Genomic DNA, 22903 nt, shown 5'->3' with positions numbered 1-22903 from the left:
ATTCATTTTATACTGGCTTCTCATGCACACACATTCACACTAACATAGGCACACACATTCACACTAACATAGGCACACACATTCACACTAACATTAGCACACAATGTCCTGCTACCCGGCCGACAAAGATTAGGGGAATACGTGAGACTTACTCCCCATCCTCCCTCAGGATAGGGAGACCCTGGGAAGAACTCTCAGTGGCCCCAGCCAAGGTCGGCAGTCTGTTTTTAAGATACTATAAGAGACATAAACTATACACACGGATATATAATTCTACTGACTAAAACCACACACATCATTAGAATAATATCATGATTCTAATCAATTTCATCATGATTCTAATCAATTTCATACAATCATATGGTTTCAGGGTGGAATATTCTAATCATTCATATGAACATATAAATCCCATTATCAGTATCTCCCCATTTGCCCCCTTTAAAAATGAGAGAGTAATTTTTATGGATGGCTTACTGGTGTGAACACTACCGGGGCAGTCAGTGAGGTAGAACATAGAATGATACAAAAAATGGCACCAATATCGTCTTACCAGTGATTTTGCCATATTTCTTCTCTCATTAAAGCCGAAAGGATCAGGAGCGGACTGGCCATCTGGCGTCTCTTCCCCCCTATCGCCATAGCATTCGACTATTTTAGCAATAGTACTCTGCCCTCAGCCTTGGCTGATATATAAAGAGACTGGGACACTTTACACATTCACATATGATTCAGCCAAAGGTTAACCATTCAACAGAACCAACACGCCAGCAGACTTCAATGGCAAATCAGAGTTGGAGAGCAGTGATAACTTTGAGGATACATGAAAGCACTGAGGATGATTCTTTTCTCCATTATCTCCATGGATTACCACTATGGTATATACAGTATAATATTCTTCCATCCATCTGCAGAGAAGGATGAGAAAAAATGTCAAATATATTTTATTATCACATACATACTAGTGCCTGTACAGTGTGCACTACCACGCCAATATGCTGTATTGCAACTGTACAGTGTGCCAATATGCTGTATTGTAACTATTTAGTGTGCCAATATGCTGTATTGTAACTATTTAGTGTGCCAATATGCTGTATTGTAACTATTTAGTGTGCCAATATGCTGTATTGCAACTGTACAGTGTGCCAATATGCTGTATTGTAACTATTTAGTGTGCCAATATGCAGGTCTACTATATATTACATTTAGATACTATCTTCAGCAGTATTAACTGAAAGATGAATGTAAAATAGATTCATAACATTGTAGTTACTCCACAATACTAACCTAATTGACAGAGTGAAAAGAATGAAGCCTACACAGAATACAATTATTCCAAAACATGCATCCTATAAGGCACTAAAGTAAAACTGCTAAAAATGTAGCAAAGAAATAAAAAGAAATACATCGTCTCAGATCATTCCATCTAATCCTCATCTTCCTTTTCTGTTTCTTCTTCTTCTTCTTCTTCTTCTTCTATTTTTCTACTTCATTGATTACTTATTTTCCTGTCCTCAGCCCTTGGATAATAGCATTTCCCTTTTGTTTTACACATGTGTTTTCCTTTATAGAGAGACATTGAAACAATATATTTTTTTAAACACTATATATTTTACTGTATCTTAACAGGCTCTTGTGTTGGGGGAGGCGGACAAACTGTGTGCCCAGAAGGGGGAAAATGCCAACTGTGGGTGGAAGCACTGGAACGATCATGTTCATAATAGTTATACTGTATAAGCAATGGCAGTATAGCATCTCTATCCTTAACATTGCAGATAGAAGTATTAATGTGGACCTGAAATTATTCCATATTGTGCATGACAGAGAACATGTCACTTCTACTGTATCTGAATGTTATCGAAATGTTGCACCTTCCTCAGGAGCTGATGAACAGCATAGAGATATCGCCGCCTGCAGGATATAAGTGGATGTGCAGCTTATTTTACAGACTGACAGGAGAACGCCATTCCAAGGTAGCATCTCAATGATTCGTTCCTTCATTTGCACTGATCGACCAGGACTAGACCTAGACCTATCCTGTTTCTTCAAAGGGAATGAGATAAGTTGAGGAAGATGGCAGCCCAAGCTCCCAATACAAAAATTGATATCTGACCTCAGACACTTTAGATGTATTATCTGAATTCACAGAAACTGACCTGTGAGGACATAGTCTGCTTGTAGGTGTTTAAACATTAAGAAAACATAATAAAGGACATCTGGATATAAGTTACTGGATTCACCACTTTCTTTTGTCATACTGTTTCAAACTCATATCATAACACAAGCAAATCTGAATAAAGCATTGTTTATTGTTCCCTCTTTTTAGCCTTATATATCTTGTTTTTGTTGGGCAAATCTTCCATAACTCTAATACAATGTTGTCAGTCTTTTCATAGAAATGAATCCGTCATGTGTTAGCCTAAAACCTCTCAAAGTTGATCATGGCAACCCACTATTATTTGCTAAACGTCCCTCTGGCTGATCATTTATTAGACTCATTTGTATAGCCCAGTGTTTCTTAACCTCTGTGTCATTGGCCAGCGTCAGTCTGAGGGATGTGCTGAGATAGTTCATTTACAACGGAGTCAGTTTTACAGTTCTAGTTTTAATGTGAGCGGTCCCCCAAGCAGAAAAAGCCCTGACACAAGAGGGACCATAGCTTGCTGGTCCCAGCTGGCATAAACAACTTTGAGAAACTACTACCTGGTCAAAGACAATTCCATATGGCCATAGCTGATACACAGTGAAGACTCCTAAACCATATAGGATTAGGAACATAAACTAGTGGGTATGCTTTCTACCCTGGACTGAACACCAGTCTTACAAAGATGAGTTACAGGGCAAATGCAGCAAGTATACTAGAATTTGGGCCATCACAGTGATTAATTTAGTTCGGGAAATAACCGTCTGAACATGTTTATAAACTGCAGAAACATCTTAATGTGCACAACATGTATATGCTATGTTCGAAATAGTAATTTTAACAAAGTTATAGGTAAACTACAGCAGTGCACCTTGGAAAAAGTGCCACGACCCCAAACCACACGTCATCGATTAGCATCGCACGCAGTTTCAGGAAGTTTCATGAGTTCCACGTCACTACTCGACAGTCCGTCCACAGAAAACGCAGCACCGACTGTAATTATTCGTAATTCATTCACATAAAGAGAGACAATCCAGGGATCAAACATGGTGAGATAAGTTTACATTCAATGTTGAAAGTTATATATTACGTACAGATATGTAGTCTGAATTGTAATGTTTGGTGACATGTGACCAGTTTATGTCAGTAAAGACGGCGCGGTAGTGATTGAGACATGCTAGCCATGCTAGCTAAGGTAACGATAGCTAGCAAAACAAGCTAGGCCTGTTGCTAGTCAGTTAGCTCACAAATTGTTCACCTACTAACGGTAGTCAATTGAATTTATAAAGCCATTTTTACATCAGCAGATGTCAGAGTGCTATACATAAACCCAGCCTAAAACCCCAAACAGCAAGTAATGCAGATGCACGGTGGCTAGGAAAAACTCCCTAGAAAGGAAGGAACCTAGGAAGAAACCTAGAGAGGAACCAGGCTCTGAGGGGTGGCCTGTCCTCTTCTGGCTGTACCTGGTGGAGATTATAAGAGTATACGGTGTTCATAGATGACCAGCAGTGTCAAATAATAATAATCACATTGGTTGTAGAGGGTGCAACAGGTCAGTAAGTTATATCAGGAGTAAATGTCAGTTTGCATTTCATAGCCGAGAATTCAGAGGTCGAGACAACAGGTGCGGTAGTGCTGTTCGTCCTTGTGTCTAAACTATTCCAATGCATTATTATATTTTGGGAATGATGATAGCTAGCCAAACACTTGCTAAGTAGCAAGGATAATCAAGTCAAATCAAATTGTATTTGTCACATGCTCTGAATACAGAAGGTATTTCACCTTACAGTGACATTTTATTTTATTTGACCTTTTATCAAACTAGGCAAGTCAGTTAAGAACAAATTCTTATTTTCAATGATGGCCTAGGAATAGTGGATTAACTGCCTTGTTCAGGGGCAGAAATACTGATTTTTACCTTGTCAGCTTGGGGATTCGATCTTGAAACCTTTCAGTTACAAGTCCAACGCTCTAAATGCTTACTTACAAGCCCTTAACCAAAAATCAAATTTTATTGTTCACATACACATGGTTAGCAGATGTTATTGCGAGTGTAGGGAAATGATTGTGCTTCTAGTCCCAACATGTAACCTAACAATTCCACAACAACTACCTAATACACACAAATATAAGGGAATGGAATAAGAATATATAAATATATGGATGAGCAATGACAGAGTGGCATAGGCAAGATGCAAAAGATGGTATAAAATACAGTAAATACATATGAGATGAGTGATGCAAAATATGTAAACATTAGTAGTGGCATTATTAAAGTGACTAGTGATCCATTTATTTAAGTGGCCAATGATTTCAAGTCTGTATGTAGGCAGCAGCCTCTCTGTGTTAGTGATGGCTATTTAACAGTCTCATAGCCTTGAGATGGAAGCTGTTGTTCAGTCTCTCGGTCTCAGCTTTCATGCACCTGTACTGACCTCGCCTTCTGGATGGTAGCGGGGTGAACAGGCCTCGGCTCAGGTGGTTGTCATCCTTGATGATCTTTTTGGGGTTCTTGTGACGTCGGGTGCTGTAGGTGTCCTGGAGGGCAGGTAGTTTGCCCCCGGTGATGCGTTGTGCAGACCGCACCACCCTCTGGAGAGCCTTGCGGTTGTGGGCGGTGCAGTGGCTGTACCAGGCGGTGATACAGCCCGGCAGGATGCTCTCAATTGTGCATCTGTAAAAGTTTGTCAAGGTTTTAGGTGACAAGCCAAATTTCTTCAGTCACCTGAGGTTGAAGAGGCGCTGTTGTGTCTTCTTCACCACACTGTCTGTGTGGGTGGACCATTTCAGTTTGTCTGTGATGTGTGTGCCAAAGAACTTAACTTTCCACCTTCTGCACTGCTGTCCTGTCAATGTGGATAGGGGGGTGCTCCCTCTGCTGTTTCCTGAAGTCCACTATCATCTCCATTGTTTTGTTGACGTTGAGTGAGGTTGTTTTCCTGACACCACACTCTAAGTGCCCTTACCTCCTCCCTGTAGGCTGTCTTGTCGTTGTTGGTAATCAAGCCCACTACTGTTGTTTTGTCTGCAAGCTTGATGATTGAGTTGGAGGCGTGCATGCCCACGCAGTCATGGGTGAACAGGGAGTACAGGAAGGGGCTGAGCACTCACCCTTGTGGGGCCCCTGTGTTGAGGATCAGCGAAGTGGCTAGCCTGTCTCAACAATGCAGTTTTAAGAAAAATAAGTGTCAAAGTATTTACAAAAATAAAAAGTAAAAAATCAATAAAAAAATAACAAATACAGTTGAAGTCGAAAGTTTACATACACCTTAGCCAATTACATTTAAACTCAGTTTTTCACAATTCCTGACATTGAATCCTAGTAAAAATTCCCTGTCTTAGGTCAGTTAGGATGACCACTTTATTTTAAGAATGTGAAATGTCAGAATTAGAGGTCGACCGATTAATCGGAATGGCCGATTTCGGGTAGCCTTCCACAAGCTTCCAAAAGGAGGTTGGGTGAATTTTGGCCCATTCCTCCTGACAGAGCTGGTGTTACTGAGTCGGGTTTGTAGGCCTCCTTGCTCGCACACACTTTTTCAGTTCTGCCCACAAATTTTCTATGGGATTGAGGTCAGGGCTTTGTGATGGCCACTCCAATACCTTGCCTTTGTTGTCCTTAAGCCAATTTGCCACAACTTTGGAAGTATGCTTGGGGTCATTGTCCATTTGGAAGACCCATTTGCGGCCAAGCTTTAACATCCTGACTGATGTCTTGAGATGTTGCTTCAATATATCCACATAATTTTCCTGCCTCATGAAGCCATCTATTTTGTGAAGTGCACCAGTCCCTCCTGCAGCAAAGCACCCCCCACAACATGATGCTGCGACCCCCGTGCTTCACGGTTGGGATAGTGTTCTTCGGCATGCAACCATCCCCCTTTTTCCTCCAAACATAACGATGGTCATTATGGTCAAACAGACCAGAGGACATTTCTCTAAAAAGTACAAACTTTGTCCCCATGTGCAGTTGCAAACCGTAGTCTTGCTTTTTTAATGGCGGTTTTGGAGCAGTGGCTTCTTCCTTGCTGAGTGGCCTTTGAGGTTATGTCGATATAGGACTCGTTTTACTGTGGATATAGATACTTTTGTTTCCTCCAGCATCTTCACAGGGTCCTTTGCTGTTCTGGGATTGATTCGCATTTTTCGCACCAAAGTACGCTCATCTCTAGGAGACAGAATGCGTCTCCTTCCTGAGTGGTATGACGGCTGCGTGGTGTTTATACTTGCATACTATTGTTTGTAAAGATGAACGTGGTACCTTCAGGCATTTGGAAATTGCTCCCAAGGATGAACCAGACTTGTGGAGGTCTCCAATTATTTTTCTGAAGTCTTGGCTGATTTCTTTGGATTTTCCCATGATGTCAAGCAAAGAGGCACTGAGTTTGAAGGTAGGCCTTGAAATACATCCACAGGTACACCTCCAATTGACTCAAATGATGTCAATTAGCCTATCAGAAGCTTCTAAAGCTATGACATCATTTTCTGGAATTTTCCTAGCTGTTAAAAGGCACAGTCAACTTAGTGTATGTAAACTTCTGACCCACTGGAATTGTGATACAGTGAAATAATCTGTCTGTAAACAATTGTTGGAAAAAGTACTTGCGTCATGCACAAAGTAGATGTCCTAACCGACTTGCCAAAACCATAACATTAGCGAGGCTATATACAGGGGGTACCGGTACAGAGTCAATGTGCTGGGGTACAGTACCAGTCAAGATAATGAACATCTTGCCTCTAACTCCATTATCTGTTCTCTGCTACTGACTTACTGTATATTTGACTCCATGCTAACTTTGATCGTACAAGTCGTTTGATGAGCATCAACAGATGTACTATTTTCTATGGTTGGGCTGTATCCATATTTGAATACCTTCATACCGTTCCTGTACCAGGACATACAGGTATTACTGGCAGTGCACACACAAGGTGCTATTACTGTCAAAACGTAAAGAATAACAATAAAATAATAATATTTATTTTAAGAACAAAACTAATTTAGGGATCTTGATCCAAGAGGGGATTGATTGTCTCTGATGTAACCAAGAAGCTTGATCTTGCAAGATAGCCACTTAGCTAGAAAGTTAGCAAACCAAACGCATAGCTGGAGCCCTGAGCTGGATATAATTTACAGTGCCAGTCAAAAGTTGACACACCTACTCATTCAAGGGTTTTTATTTTTTACTATTATCTACATTGTAGGGTAATAGTGAAGACATCAAAACTATGAAATAACATATATATGGAATTATGTAGAGTAACTAAGAAAGTGTTGAACAAATCAAAATATATTTTATATTTTGCCTTGATGACAGCTTGGCACACTCTTGGCATTCTCTCAACCAGCTTCACCTGGAATGGTTTTCCAACAGTCTTGAATGAGTTCCCACATATGCTGAACACTTGTTGGCTGCTTTTCCTTCACTCTGCGGTCCAAGGCATCCCAAACCATCTCAATTGGGTTGAGGTCGGCTGATTGTGGAGGCCAGGTCATCTGATGCAGCACTCCATTACTCTCCTTGGTCAAATAGCCCGTACACAGCCTGGAAGTGTGTTGGGTCATTGTCCTGTTGAAAACAATTGTTAGGCCCACTAAGCGCAAACCAGATGGGATGGCACATTGCTGCAGAATGCTCTGGTAGCTATGCTGGATAAGTGTGTCTTGAATTCTAAATAAATCAACAATACTGTAACCAGCAAAGCACCATCACACCTCCTCCATGAGATCATCTGTTCACCTACTCCGCATCTCACAAAGACACGGCAGTTGGAATCTAAAATCAAAAATTTGGACTCATTAGACCAAAGGACAGATTTCCACCGGTCTAATGGCCAATGCTTGTATTTCTTGGCCCAAGCAAGTCTTCTTATTGGTGTCCTTTAGTAGTGGTTTCTTTGCAGCAATTTGACCATGAAGGCCTGATTCACGCAGTCTCTTCTGAACAGTTGATGTTGAGATGTGTCTGCTACTTGAACTTGACACATTTATTTGGGCTGCAATCTGAGGTGCAGTTAACTCTAATGAATTTATCCTCTGCAGCAGAGGTAACTCTGGGTCTTTCTTTCCTGTGGTGGTCCTCATGAGAGACAGTTTCATCATAGCGCTTGATGGTTTTTGCGACTGCACTTGAAGAAACTTTCAAAGTTTCTCTTTGCTTATTTGAGCTGTTCTTGCCATAATATGGACTTGGTCTTTTGCCATAATATGGACTTGGTCTTTTGCCATAATATGGACTTGGTCTTTTGCCAAATAGGGCCATCTTCTGTATACCAACCCTACCTTGTCGCAGCACAACTGATTGGCTCAGCACAACTGATTGGCTCAGCACAACTGATTGGCTCAGCACAACTGATTGGCTCAGCACAACTGATTGGCTCAGCACAACTGATTGGCTCAGCACAACTGATTGGCTCAGCACAACTGATTGGCTCAGCACAACTGATTGGCTCAGCACAACTGATTGGCTCAGCACAACTGATTGGCTCAGCACAACTGATTGGCTCAGCACAACTGATTGGCTCAGCACAACTGATTGGCTCAGCACAACTGATTGGCTCAGCACAACTGATTGGCTCAGCACAACTGATTGGCTCAGCACAACTGATTGGCTCAAACACATTAAAAGAAGGAAAGAAATTCCACAAATTAACTTTTAACAAGGCACACCTGTTAATTTAAATGCATTCCAGGTGACTATCTCATGAAGCTGGTTGAGAGAATGCCTAGAGTGTGCAAAGCTGTCATCAAGGCAAAGGCTGGCTACTTTGAAGAATGTCAAATATAAAATATTTAGATTTGTTTAACACTTTTTTTGGTTACAACTACATGATTCCACATGTGTTATTTCATAGTGTTGACTTCTTCACTATTATTCTACAATGTAGAAAATAGTAAAAATAAAGAAAAACCCTTGAATGATTAGGTGTGTCCAAACTTTTGTTTGGTACTGTACATGTAGATAGAGGTAAAGTGACTATGCATGAATAATAATCAGAGTAGCAGCAGTGTAAAAATGGGTAGCCATTTGATTAGCTGTTCAGGAGTCTTGTGGCTTAGGGGTAGAAGCTGTTAAGAAGCCTTTTGTCTAGCTATCCTTTGGCAATGATGCTCTTGTCCTCGGAGCTAGTTAATTAAGCTAGTTAACGTTAGCTAGCTACAGTACATATCACATTTCCCTACTACTGTTACACGTGAGCAGTTTCAAGTTTAATGTCACATGCATAATTCCAGTGAAATGCCCTTTTTACACGCTCTAAACCCAACAATGCAGTAATCAATATCCAATATTGTAGTCAATATTTATCTAGCTAGCCATCTCTCTACATTTTGCATGTAAAATGTTTTTATTTGATGGTACGGTAGCTGCATTGCTAGCTACTGTGCTGTGTTTACATTTTGGGGGATTTTGGAAGGATTAGTAATTGTGTACTAGCTAGAGTTTTATCACCATTAGCTAACGTTAGCTTGCAAACTAGCTATGATCTGCAATCTGGGGTGTATTCATTAAGCCGATTCTGTTGCAAAACGTTTCTTTAATAGAAGCAAACAGAATGAAACGTGGAGGGGCCTACCTGAATTTGTCCAATATAGACTTTAGTTTTCGTTGCAAATTGCAACTGTTTGGACTAATGATTACACCCCAGATCAGTACACTGCTCTGTCAGTTTATTTGGATTGACTTGACAGCATCTCATCTGTCTCACAGCCTCTCAGGCTGGACATCAAGCGGAAGCTGACAGCTCGGTCAGACCGTGTGAAGAGCGTGGACCTCCACCCGACCGAGCCGTGGATGCTGGCCAGCCTGTACAATGGTAGTGTCTGTGTCTGGAACCACGAAACACAGGTAAACAAACACACACGGTTCCAGTTTGATGTTGAGTACTTGCACCATGGAGTTAAACAACTCAAAGCGAAACGTATATGCAATTAAAATGTACGATTTGTAAATATCTCCAATCCAGACCTTGGTGAAGACCTTCGAAGTGTGTGACCTTCCAGTGAGAGCATCGAAGTTTGTAGCCAGGAAGAACTGGGTCATAACTGGAGCGGTGAGTGATGCTGATTTAAAATTCAGGACAAGCATCTAATGAGAAACGAGAACTACTGATGGTCTATCTTATCTTCCACCACTTTGTGTTGACTTGTAGAATGGAGATTACGTGCTCACTGCATTTGCAATGTCTTTCCTCCTTCCTCTCTGTAGGATGACATGCAGATCCGTGTGTTCAACTACAACACCCTGGAGAGGGTCCACATGTTTGAGGCCCACTCTGACTACATCCGCTGTATCGCCGTGCATCCCACCCAGCCCTACATCCTCACAAGCAGTGGTGCGCAATCAGTAACTCTTCTTTTTCTTTTTTTGACTCCCGTCTTTTTATACTTGTGTCAAATGCACAAACTCATTCTCTGTCACACAAGTATGATATTAAGTGACTGTTACTTCCTGTGTGTGTCCAGACGACATGCTAATCAAGCTGTGGGACTGGGAGAAGAAGTGGTCTTGCAGTCAGGTGTTTGAGGGCCACACACACTACGTCATGCAGATCGTCATCAACCCTAAAGACAACAACCAGTTTGCCAGCGCTTCTCTGGACAGAACCATCAAGGTAACACCAGACATTGTGTGTGTGTGTGTGTGTGTGTGTGATGACTGCTTAACAAAAGTTGTGTGCTTACAACAACCATAGAGTGTTGTTTGTGAGTGTTGTTTTTTTTCTGACACATGGTCTGTCTTATCCCAGGTGTGGCAGCTGGGCTCCTCCTCTCCTAACTTCACCCTTGAGGGCCATGAGAAAGGAGTCAACTGCATTGACTACTACAGTGGAGGGGACAAGCCATACCTCATATCAGGTGCTGATGACCGTCTGGTCAAGATTTGGGACTACCAGGTAAGACAGAGGTGGGATGAAACAATGTAGCCACTTCCAGATCATAACAAGCAGTGACATGACATTCTACTGTAGTAGATTCGGATTTATATGTAGATGAGCATGGCCAAATTCTGTGTAACTCAGTAGTAAATGCAGTAAGACACCATGCAAAGCATCCATTCACTACTGCATTACTAAGGGTGAGTGCTGTCCTGTGCCTCACCTACTCAATGGAGGCGGGGTTAGTGGACTGTGTGTTTGTGCATGACTATTTTAGTCTTGCTGACCGTTCTCGTCCCCTTGTCTCTCACCAAGAAAAAATATGTATTGTAGATGTTTGTAGCAGAGACTCTCTCTCTTTATTTCCTCCCATCAGAACAAGACGTGTGTGCAGACCCTGGAGGGCCACGCCCAGAATGTGTCGTGTGTCAGCTTTCACCCAGAGCTGCCTATCATCATCACAGGCTCAGAGGACGGTGAGGAAATTCCTTATACACACTCTATCATATTCTGATCCTCTGAAAGTACTTCTTCTGTTGTTGGTGAGCAGATATATTTGCTCCACTCTGGATAAAAACATGCACACAAGTCAAAAAAATATTTTTTTAAATACATTCTCTGGTTCCTTAGGCACTGTGCGTATCTGGCACTCGAGTACATACCGTCTGGAGAGCACGCTGAACTACGGCATGGAGCGCGTGTGGTGTGTGTGTGGCCTGAGAGGCTCCAACAACGTGGCGCTGGGATACGACGAAGGCAGCATCATCATCAAGGTGTTCAATAGAAACGTCAATGACTATATATTTTTGCATAAGAGTCAAACTCAAGAAAAAAAGGGAAAAAATTCACACTGATGGGTTTCCACTGAGTTTGATAGAATTTTGGTTTGTACATATTGCACACGTACTCTTTAACTACCTTTCTATGTTGAAACAACTACTCAGTGACATCTCTGCGCTCCTGAAAGCCTTGGTACTTTATTCCATCCTCTCCTGTGATCTGTAGCTGGGGCGTGAGGAGCCAGCCATGTCCATGGACACCAGTGGGAAGATCATCTGGGCCAAGCACTCGGAGGTACAGCAGGCAAACCTGAAGGCCATGGGCGACACGGAGATCAAGGATGGAGAGAGGCTGCCGCTGGCCGTCAAAGACATGGGCAGCTGTGAGATCTACCCCCAGACCATCCAGCACAACCCCAACGGAAGGTCAGTCCGCACTGCATTGGACTCCCGTGTCAGCTATTCAGGGAATATATTCAAATGTCTTGCACAACAACTGCATATTTGTGTGCCACACCTTTAAAGGCAAAGCTGTTTTCAAATGTTATATCAAGAAAACATATGGACCCCCCCCACACATACACACACACACTTTAAAACGTGTTCCACATCTCCAGAAATTGCTATTTCTCCAAACACACCTCAACTTCAGAGTCTATTGAAAATCTGGAAGTTTTATAGAGCCCCTCTCTAATTCATATGCATTGTTGTTTGTGTTGCCAGGTTTGTTGTGGTGTGTGGAGACGGAGAGTACATCATCTACACTGCTATGGCCCTGAGGAACAAGAGCTTCGGCTCAGCGCAGGAGTTTGTCTGGGCACACGACTCCTCCGAGTGAGTCCATCACACACACCCCTACAATTCATTCACAGCCATTGGGATTTAGCTTTATATATTTTAATTTAATAACCAATCAAAGTGTGTGATTTTATTTATTTTCTTCCAAGAATGGATGATTACTTTCTGTCACTCACAAATGTCCATGGTCTGTCTTGTCATAGGTATGCCATCAGGGAAAGCAACAGTGTGGTCAAAATCTTCAAGAACTTCAAGGAGAAGAAGTCTTTCAAGCCAGACTTTGGTGCTGAAGGTAAGTGGAAGAAGGCCGGCCCAGGTATTTAGCAGTGTGAACAAAGATACTGCAAACAAATTGTTATGACAGTTTTGATGGAACCCGCCAGGTAATGAAAACAGAAAATGAAATGAACGTTCTTATTGGACAAATCCAGGTAGTCCATATTTGTTTCAGTATGTTTTCTTCCAACTGGTGCCCAATTAATATGACCCTGATATAAATTTCTCTGCAGGTATCTATGGAGGCTTTTTGCTAGGCGTCAGGTCAGTGAACGGTCTGGCCTTCTATGACTGGGAAAACACAGAGCTGATCCGCCGCGTCGAGATCCAGCCCAAACATGTGAGTACTGTTGAGAAAATAGCACCTTTATCAGAATATAGATATGTACAGGAGCATCCTAGCATGTAAACAAGGGTCTGTTTCGGTGAATGTTTGCTTTTCTACCCAGTATCGTATTGATAGAAATGTGCATATGACATTTTCATCATCATGACATCAGGACTGTAAGCGAAGCATGAGATAGCACTGCATCCTCCTCTCTCTTTCCCTCTCTCTCTGTTTGTAGATCTTCTGGTCAGACTCAGGGGAGTTGGTGTGTATAGCCACAGAGGATTCCTTCTTCATCCTGCGCTACCTGTCAGAGAAAGTAGCCGCCTCCCAAGAGAACAACGAGGGAGTGACCGAGGATGGCATCGAAGACGCCTTTGAGGTGTGTGTGTGTGTGTGACAGGCAAATGCTCTGGTGCCCTCGACAACATAACACCAGTGAACACCCACCTCCCTTCCTCCTCCCTAATCTGTCGGCCATTTTGTGTCTGTTTTGATCCTCCAGGTCCAGGGGGAGATCCAGGAGGTGGTGAAGACAGGCCTATGGGTGGGAGACTGCTTCATCTACACCAGCTCTGTCAACAGACTCAACTACTTTGTGGGGGGAGAGATTGTCACCATCGCTCACCTGGACAGGTACGGCGAACCAGGGTTATATTTATTAGAGCACAGCATAGCAATACGTTTTGCAACAGAAAACAAAAACAAATATTTCTTATTGGGCAAATTGAGGTAGGTCCTTCTCTGTTTGGTTCATAGTGAATACGATCCAGGAGTAAGAGACTGGAGTTGAAGAATACGTGGAGCTTAGTGCTGCTTTGAGTGCGACCCCTGTCTTGCTGGCTGTGTAAGCACTGGTGTTGGGGGTATAAGACCAGAAACAATAACCTGTTTGTGTTATGTCAGCTAATGTAAAGCCAAAAGTCCCCACTAGTGTCCTCTTTAGGGCAACATTTGAATCAGTCAAGTCCTTTTGCATTGAAAGCAGCATATGTGCTTGGGCTACATTGACATTCATTCTACAACAAGACTATCCAACAAATAACTGAACTGAATAAATGGGGGGGCCCACTAACTTACTCAACAACCTAAGTGTATTTTTTTGGTTCTGGACAGAGATTAAAGTGGAACTGACAGCGTTTTAACTACTTTGCAGATATCAAACAGACCGTCATAACAGCCAAAAATATCACATTCCCAGTTTATGCTACAAAACCAACAAAAACTTCCAAGACGTACAGTAAGACATAGTTTGCAGAATAGATGGATGTTGTTCAGAACATGATTATTATAATTAATTAATATAATACATTCTTATCAGGTTATAAATGGAAGCTGGCCTGGTACATTATTTGCTGCCTCCACCCACTTGGGATGCACTGTTTCACTTTCAATTACTACATTTTTTGGGACAAAAGTGTATGAATGTAACTAAGGCTGGGAATGTCAATATAATCAAACTAGCAAGGGCAATGATCACAAGTCAGTCATAACATGCCTAATAGGCTAGCGTATCTATTTAGGAAGCTAAATATACAGAGATCAATGTTAGTTAGCTAGCTGCTGGGAGGATGTCATGTCATTGGACAAGTGGGTGAGTGACTAACTTTTTCCCCCTCACCGTTTTTCAGAGGCTACAGCTAAAGATGCAGGTGTCCTTTGGTTAGCTAGCAAGAAATGTGAATTGCTTTGCTAGCTATGCTGACCTTGAACAACTATTCTCCACAGAATGAATATCTCTTAGTTGTCAATCATGTATTTGGCATTGATCAAATGGGCAGGCAGGCAGTTCCCATTCAATTGGCAAAATGTGGGTTGGGACAAGCTTGCATTGGCTGGCAAGCTGCAGAGGGGCAAGCTACTTTTCCCCATCGTTTATCAGTGCAATTTTGACGGCCAACTTTAAGCTGAAGAAGAGGGTTTGTCACTCTAGATTTGAGCTCATCTTGCTCTGGCTAACTTTTGTTGTTGATTTTAGGGAGGAAGAGAGCCTACCTGTTCGTGGTGGTTTGATCAGTAGGACCGTAAAGTTCCCAAATATAAGAGGACTCCTGTGGTATTTACATTACTGCAGAAACCCATTCAGGTCTATTTTGTGGCTTGTGCAAATGCTTTTTAATGGTCTAAAGTCGCACTGTTGCTACTGCCTGTAAACACACAGTCCAGTTGAAAGTGAGTGATGGCAGGCCCTACTGCCTGTAAACACACAGTCCAGTTGAAAGTGAGTGATGGCAGGCCCTACTGCCTGTAAACACACAGTCCAGTTCAGAGTGAGTGATGGCAGGCCCTACTGCCTGTAAACACACAGTCCAGTTGAAAGTGAGTGATGGCAGGCCCTACTGCCTGTAAACACACAGTCCAGTTGAAAGTGAGTGATGGCAGGCCCTACTGCCTGTAAACACACAGTCCAGTTGAAAGTGAGTGATGGCAGGCCCTACTGCCTGTAAACACACAGTCCAGTTCAGAGTGAGTGATGGCAGGCCCTACTGCCTGTAAACACACAGTCCAGTTGAAAGTGAGTGATGGCAGGCCCATATGGCTTATTTGCATATGCCTATTGTAGTTCTGATTGTCTATGGCGCACCGGTCTGTGTAGAGTCTGGTCCAGGACAGGGCCGACATCTTTATTAGGTTTTATTTACTGCGGTGTCTATTAATTGTCCATACGCACGGACGCTTTCTCACTATATATTGCTGTAGAATGCCTTACTCTACATCATTCCCAAACATTCTATGAAAGTGCTCAGAAAATGTCCAATAAATAAAGGGGCATCATATTCTTCCCTGGTGTATATGAACAGATTTGTATCAGATTTCACGTTGCTAAAACGCTGTCAGTTACACGTTAAGCCTAGTCCTGGACTAAAAAGATCTTCCTATGAAAAGATCTTCCTTCATTCAGCATGCTTTTTAGTCGACAACTAGGCTTTATCTGTGCATTGGAAACCAGTCCTAGAACGCCATCTCAAAGTGTGATCAGTTTCCTTTTAAATCCCTATTACATATGGTCTATCTGCTCCATCCGTAGAACCATGTACCTCCTGGGCTACATCCCCAAGGACGACCGCCTGTACCTGGGTGACAAGGAGCTGAACATCGTCAGCTACTCCCTACTGGTGTCTGTGCTGGAGTACCAGACAGCTGTGATGCGCCGGGACTTTGGCATGGCCGACAAAGTGCTGCCCACCATCCCCAAGGAGCAGAGGACCCGCGTAGCACACTTCCTGGAGAAACAGGTCAGAAACTTTCTGTTCACGGGGGAAGTGAGGCGAATAGATGAAGTAAAATGTAGTATTTTGAACCTATGGTGGAGCCGGGGTGCAACGGGAATTCTAGCTAGACTATGGGATGCTAGCATTTCTGGGCTCTCCATTTCAAAACAAAAATGTTATGTGGCTGCTGTTGTGTGAACTGACTGTGTGTCTTTGCATGAAATGTTACAATGTTTACTGATATGTTATTGTTGGTCATCCAGGGCTTCAAGCAGCAGGCTCTGGCCGTGTCATCAGACTCGGAGCACAGGTTTGAGCTTGCCCTGCAGCTGGGGGAGCTGAAGATCGCCTATCAGCTGGCTGTGGAGGCAGAGGTGAGACCTACAGTACAATAGGCTATGGAGAGATCACTGCACACACACTACAAGAGTTCAAAGACTAAAGATGAATATATGTCAGTCATTCTACAATTAGTTATTCAATACTGAAGACTACCTTCTAGGTTTAAATCTATTTAGTCAACATCTGATTTAGATCTGAATGGTCTGTGTAGTTAAATTAAATTAATTAACTGTTCTTCAGCTAAGCTGCACTAAACGATGCTTAACTATGTAATTGTTTTAGCTTGAAGTGAGGATTCAACTTCCTACGATATCCGTCTAACTGACAGTACTGTATAACGTGAATGTAAACATTAGAACCGTTGTTTTCTCTGGTGGCAGTCGGAGCAGAAGTGGAAGCAGCTGGCAGAGCTGGCCATCAGTAAGTGCCAGTTTAGCCTGGCCCAGGAGTGCCTTCATCACGCCCAGGACTACGGCGGCCTGCTGCTGCTGGCCACCGCCTCGGGCAACGCCGCCATGGTGGGCAAGCTGGCCGAGGGAGCCGAGCGGGACGGCAAGAACAACGTGGCATTCATGACCTACTTCCTGCAGGGGAAGTGAGTACAGAAGAGGGGAACAGGCAGGTGGATGGAGCACATCATGTGATTTACATTGAACAAAAATATAAACACAACATGGAACAATTAACGTTTTTACTGAGTTACAGTTCATATAAGGAATTAAGTTAATTGAAATAAATTCATTAGGCCCTAATCTATGGATTTCACATGACTGGGCAGGGGTGCAGCCATGGGTGGGACTTGGAGGGCAATAGGCCCACCCACTGTGGAGCCAGAGTTTTTCCCAACAAAGGGGCTTTATTACAGACAGAAATGCTCCTCAGCACCCCTCCCCCCACAGATGATCCTGCAGGTGAAGAAGCCGGATGTGGAGGTCCTGGGCTGGCGGTCCTGGTCTGCGGTTGTGAGGCCGGTTGGCCGTACTGCTAAATTCTCTAAAACAATGTTGTATTTATTTTGGATTCCCATTGCAGCTACTCTTCCTGGGGTCCAGCAAAATTAAGGCAGTTTATAAAATTTACAACATTAAATCAAATCAAACATTATTTGTCACATGCGCCGAATACAAGTGTAGACTTTACCGTGAAATGCCTACTATACAAGCCCCACAGTGCAGTTGAAGACGGGTTAAGAAAATAAATATTTACCAGGTTGACTAAAATAAAAAGTAACACAAGAATAACAATAACGAGGCTATATACACTTGGCACCGGTACCGAGTCAGTGTGTGGGGGTACGGGTTAGTTGAGGTAATCTGTACATGTAGGTGGGAGTGAAGTGACTGCATAGATAATAAACATTAGAATACATTCACAGGTTTCACAACACGCTGTGTGCCCTCAGGCCCCTGCTCCACCACTACCACAGATCTACAGTACAAAATCCATGTGATCATGTGTGTATGTTATTGTGTGTGCATGTGTCTTTGCCTTTGTTTGTGTTGATTCACAGTCCCCGCTGTTCTATAAGGTGTTTTTTGTATGTTTTTTTAAATATAATTTTACTGCTTGAATCAGTTACTTGATGTGGAATAGAGTTCCATGTAGTCATGGCTCTTTATAGTCTGTTCTGGATTTGGGGACTGTGAAGAGACCTCTGGTGGCATGTCTTGTGGGGTAATGATGGGTGTCTGTGCTGTAAGCCAGTAGTTCAAACAGAGCTTGGTGCATTCAACATGTCAATACCTCACATAAATACAAGCAGTGATTAAGTCAATCTCTCATCCACGTTGAGCAAGGAGAGATAGAGAGCTAATAATAATAAGCATGTCAAAGTCCTTTTTATGGTATCTGACCACACGACTGAACAGTAGTCCAGGTGCGACAAAACTTGGGCCTGTAGGACCTGCCTTGTTGATAGTGCTGTTAAGAAGGTAGAGCAGCTCTTTATTATGGACAGACTTCTCCCCATCATAGCTATTGTTGTATCAATATGTTTTGACCATGACAGTTTTACAATCCAGGGTTACTCCAAACAGTTTAGTGTCCTCAACTTGCACAATTTCCACCTTTATTACAAGATTTAGTTGAAGTTTAGGGTTTAGTGAAGGATTTGTCCCAAATACAATGCTTTTAGTTTCAGTAAAATTTAGGACTAACTTATTACTTGCCACCCACTCAGAAACTAATTGCAACTCTTTGTTAAGTGTTGCAGTCCTTTGTCGCTCTAATAGCTGACATGTAGTAAAGTGTTGAGTCATCCGCATCTATAGACACACTGGCTTTACTCAAAGCCAGTGGCATGTCATTAGTAAAGATTGAAAAAAGTAATGGGCCTAGACAGTTGCCCTGGGGAACTCCTGATTCTACCTAGATTATGTTGGAGAGGCTTGGGCTCCCAAGTGGTACAGCGGTCTAAGGCACTGCATCTCGGTACTAGAGGCGTCACTACAGACACCCTAGTTCGATTCTAGGCTGTATCACAACCGGCCGTGATTGGGAGTCCCATAGGGCGGTGCACAATTGGCCCAGAATTGTCTGGGTTTGGCCAGTGTAGGCAGTCATTGTAAATAAGAATTCGTTCTTAACTGACTTGCCTAGTTAAATAAAACTACAACTCCAGCAGCAGACTATTGTCGATAATGTCCAAAGCCGCACTGAAGTCTAACAAAACAGCCTCCACAATTGATCATCAATTTCTCTTAGCCAATCATTAGTCATTTGTGTAAGTACTGTGCTTGTTGAATGTCCTTCCCTATAAGCGTGCTGAAAGATGAAAAAAGTGTGCACAAAAGTTTAGAGAAATAAGCTTTTTGTGTGTATGGAACATTTCTGGGATCTTTTATTTCAGCTCATAAAACATGGGAGAACACTTTATATTTGTTTAGTTTTTTTGTTCAGTGTATTACCAATGGAATCTGTCTGTCACCAGCGCTATTCCTTCATCCATGTCAGTGAGACATTCCTTGTTGTAGCTAACAATGAGCAAAAATAAGCTCTTGGAAAGTACATAACTTTACTCTTTATGATAGAACATGTGATTAGTAGGAGTGTATTGGACCTCTCTCTGACACTGGTGTCTGGCTGTCTGTCCTCAGACTGGACCACTGTCTAGAGCTGCTGATCCGGACCAACCGGCTGCCCGAGGCGGCCTTCCTGGCCCGCACCTACCTACCCAGCCAGGTGTCCAGAGTGGTCAAGCTGTGGAGGGAGAGCCTGGCCAAGGTCAACCAGAAGGCGGCTGAGTCACTGGCCGACCCCACTGAGTATGAGAACCTGTTCCCCGGGCTGAAGGAGTCGTTCGTGGCCGAGCAGTTCCTCCGTGAGACCTGCCTGGGCAACTCCCTGCCCGCCACCAACTACCCTCTCATCACGGTGAGTGGTGGGGGTTGGAGGTGGAGCTCTAATAAATGTGAATAATCTGACGTTCACATCATCTGAAAGATAGTTATGGATGCATATTTGCATCACAGAAGTAGTCCACTCTCTCCATCCTTATCTCATCCATTGCTGTCTTTGTCTGATCGTTGACACACAACACCCATTCCTCGTGTCTCTTTTCTCCAGCCCAATGAAGAACGTAATATACTAGAGGAGGCCACGGGCTACGAGCCGAAAGGAGCCCCACTCTCCCTCGCTACACCGGTACTGGTCAGTCTTCATTCTTCTCAGAAACCTCCACTACAAAGACTAATTGGTAGCCAACTTGATTAAAGGCTTTGTAGTTCTAGTTCTACACAGACAATATGTTTTTGATATCACATACCTAGACGTGGAAGAGTAGCGTTTCACATCTAGAAAAGCCCTCACATGTTGGCTGGATTATAGATGGAAACAGGGGAGATGTTAAAAAAACTGATCTCACACCCCTGGTGTGTACTGTGTGTGGAGTCCTGCTCATGTCTGTGTGTGTGCGTCCACCAGCAGGCTGAAGACAGCGGCGAGGAGACCATGCTGGCCGCAGGCGTGATGGCGTCCGTGTTGGCGGCGGTAGTGGCCCCCGTGGCTGTAGCCATGATCCCCTCGGAGGCAGAGCCTGAGGTTGCACCTGAGGAGGAAAGCCCCAGCTCATCTGAGTCACAGAAGGACAAGGTAGGCAACAGCCTCCCTAGAAATAGACAAATGTTCAGTAGGTGAGGTGCTTTACCCAGTGAGAAGAAATCAAGATGTATGAACATACCCTATTGCAATATCAGTACCATTAGCTGTGTTATGGGCCAGGTGTTAACGTTGTGTGTTTACTTCCCCAGGTCCTGGACGAACTTGAAGACGACCTGGACAACATGGAGCTGGACGACATTGATACCTCGGACATCAACCTGGACGAGGACTTCCTGGATGACTGAGAACCCCCCCTTCTCTCTCATTCATGCTATCAATTTATTTAAGAGACCAAACCCACTTTTGTATTTTTACTTTACCTGTGTTATTTTTGTCCTACAGTGTTTGGAAGACTAAGTAGATTATGATGCTGATTCCCAGGCGAGAGAAAGAGGAGTTATACATGTCTTGAATCTTAAAGCATATTTTTTTTCAACTTCATCCAGGACCTTCACTAATTATCTGTGCATTGAGTTATATATTTTCACCCCTGTATGTGTTCATTTACGCCAAATATATTGCAAATGATGTACATGTATGTCAAACACTGGTGTTGTCAGTTTGACCTTTTTGATCCATCGGGGGTGTAATCATTAGACGCTGGCTTTTAAACTGACCTCTAAAAAGTTCAATATTTCATTTGTGCTGTGTTTATCAGCGTTCTTTCACAGTAGACTTGATAGTTAACTCCGTTTTCTAGCTTCATTTGTCGTTCCTCATGTATAAAACTAGCTGGTTTTGAATGTTACTTCAAATTGTTTTAAAGCAACCATTATTATAACTTGCCAGTAAGCCATCATAAAGTATGTTTTCGCTTTGACCAGTAGATACACTGCTTGACTTGACCAGGGGCTTACCGAGTACCAGTACCTCACATTTTCTACTGCTTGTTCCTGCACCTCTTAGAATATTAGCTGCACCTAAATATAAGCAGTACCGACATCTATTTCAGTTCAGCAGGCCACACAATTGTGGAATATTCCGAAAAATGTGTAGAACACTAGCGTTATCATATTTTTGTCTAAATCCCTCACGGATTCAACGTTTGATTCAACAATTAACCACGTCTAAAAGAGTGTAGTGTGTGTCTGCGCAGCTTAACTGCAATGTAGTCGATCTCAAATGTTCCGTCTTCAAGTGGCTCATCCTACACTTTCAGTAAACACGTGTAGCTTTGTCTGCTCTTGGCTTTAAACACAATGGTCTCTTGGCGCGCTCTTTTATACAGAGCTTTTCAGGATTATATTTTCGTTTTAATCTGAAAATCCGGTGTTTCTCAACAAGATAAAATCGTTCAAACAAGCTACCTTAGATATGGCCACAGACGGAGTTCTACAGCAAATAAGGAGATGGCTTTATCTGCCTAAAGTAGCAACATTGTTTTCATTTTGTGTTCCTGCGGAGGCACAGGTAGCATTGGCTACTACTAGCTAGAACAACAAGCGGAATAGCGGCCAGATCAGCGGCGAAGGGTTTGGCTTGCAATGTTCTGACATTAACAAGATGTCGAGATGACTTGGGATTTCATGGATGAGTGAAAATGGGGTTTGTGGTCCTTCTGTATGGGATATCATCTGAACTACTTAGGCCGGGGATGTGTTTGTGCTGTTCCAGGTTGTGGCCAACGGCGGCCATGATTGAGCAAAAGGAAGTGGAAGAAAGAAATGGTGGCGTGGCCAAACGCACTTTTGTTGGATGCAAGAAGAAGATGGTGGTGAGAGTTTTTGTGGACCAAATGTATCTAAAATACAATGGTGACTTCCTTTGGGTTTCAATCATTTTGCTCAGATGAATACTATCCATAGGTTGACTAAAACACAATATGCAATAAATGGTATTTATCTACACAGGGACAGTAAGAAATGTCTAACTTTGTTTTTTTTTTTTTGCTTTGGGGAGTTTTTGTTTTTATTGGGCAGAGGGTGTAGTGCGTTTTTTCCCCATGTTCACATTTGGTCTTTTGCAGGTTTTACTATATATTTTTATATTTTATTTAACTAGGTAAGTCCGGTTAAGATCTAATTCTTATTTTCAATGACAGCCTAGGAACAGT

At 42.8% G+C, this 22903-nt stretch overlaps 1 protein-coding gene across 4 annotated transcripts; it reads left to right on the top strand.

Moving 5' to 3' along the window:
- Window positions 1-3046: 3046 nt before the first annotated feature.
- Window positions 3047-21670, top strand: copb2 (COPI coat complex subunit beta 2). Of its 4 annotated transcripts, none has more exons than XM_024412382.2 (21): window positions 3047-3189; window positions 9850-9987; window positions 10106-10192; window positions 10348-10474; window positions 10605-10753; window positions 10889-11035; window positions 11394-11493; window positions 11648-11790; window positions 12023-12222; window positions 12520-12630; window positions 12798-12886; window positions 13104-13210; window positions 13437-13580; window positions 13704-13834; window positions 16227-16434; window positions 16674-16784; window positions 17133-17347; window positions 19848-20124; window positions 20317-20394; window positions 20677-20841; window positions 21000-21670. In XM_024412382.2, the coding sequence occupies exons 1-21, from the start codon at window positions 3187-3189 to the stop codon at window positions 21093-21095; spliced, it is 2826 nt and encodes a 941-aa protein (XP_024268150.2). In that variant the 5' UTR covers window positions 3047-3186; the 3' UTR covers window positions 21096-21670. The 4 variants fall into 4 exon arrangements, with proteins under 4 accessions (XP_024268150.2, XP_024268149.2, XP_024268148.2 ...); XM_024412381.2 differs by having other exon boundaries at window positions 20674-20841; XM_024412380.2 differs by having other exon boundaries at window positions 20317-20400.
- Window positions 21671-22903: the final 1233 nt, after the last annotated feature.

The sequence above is a fragment of the Oncorhynchus tshawytscha genome, linkage group LG28, assembly GCF_018296145.1.
Source record: "Oncorhynchus tshawytscha isolate Ot180627B linkage group LG28, Otsh_v2.0, whole genome shotgun sequence".
Classification (NCBI taxonomy): Eukaryota; Metazoa; Chordata; class Actinopteri; order Salmoniformes; family Salmonidae; genus Oncorhynchus; species Oncorhynchus tshawytscha.
This window is presented reverse-complemented; position numbering and strand designations above follow the sequence as displayed.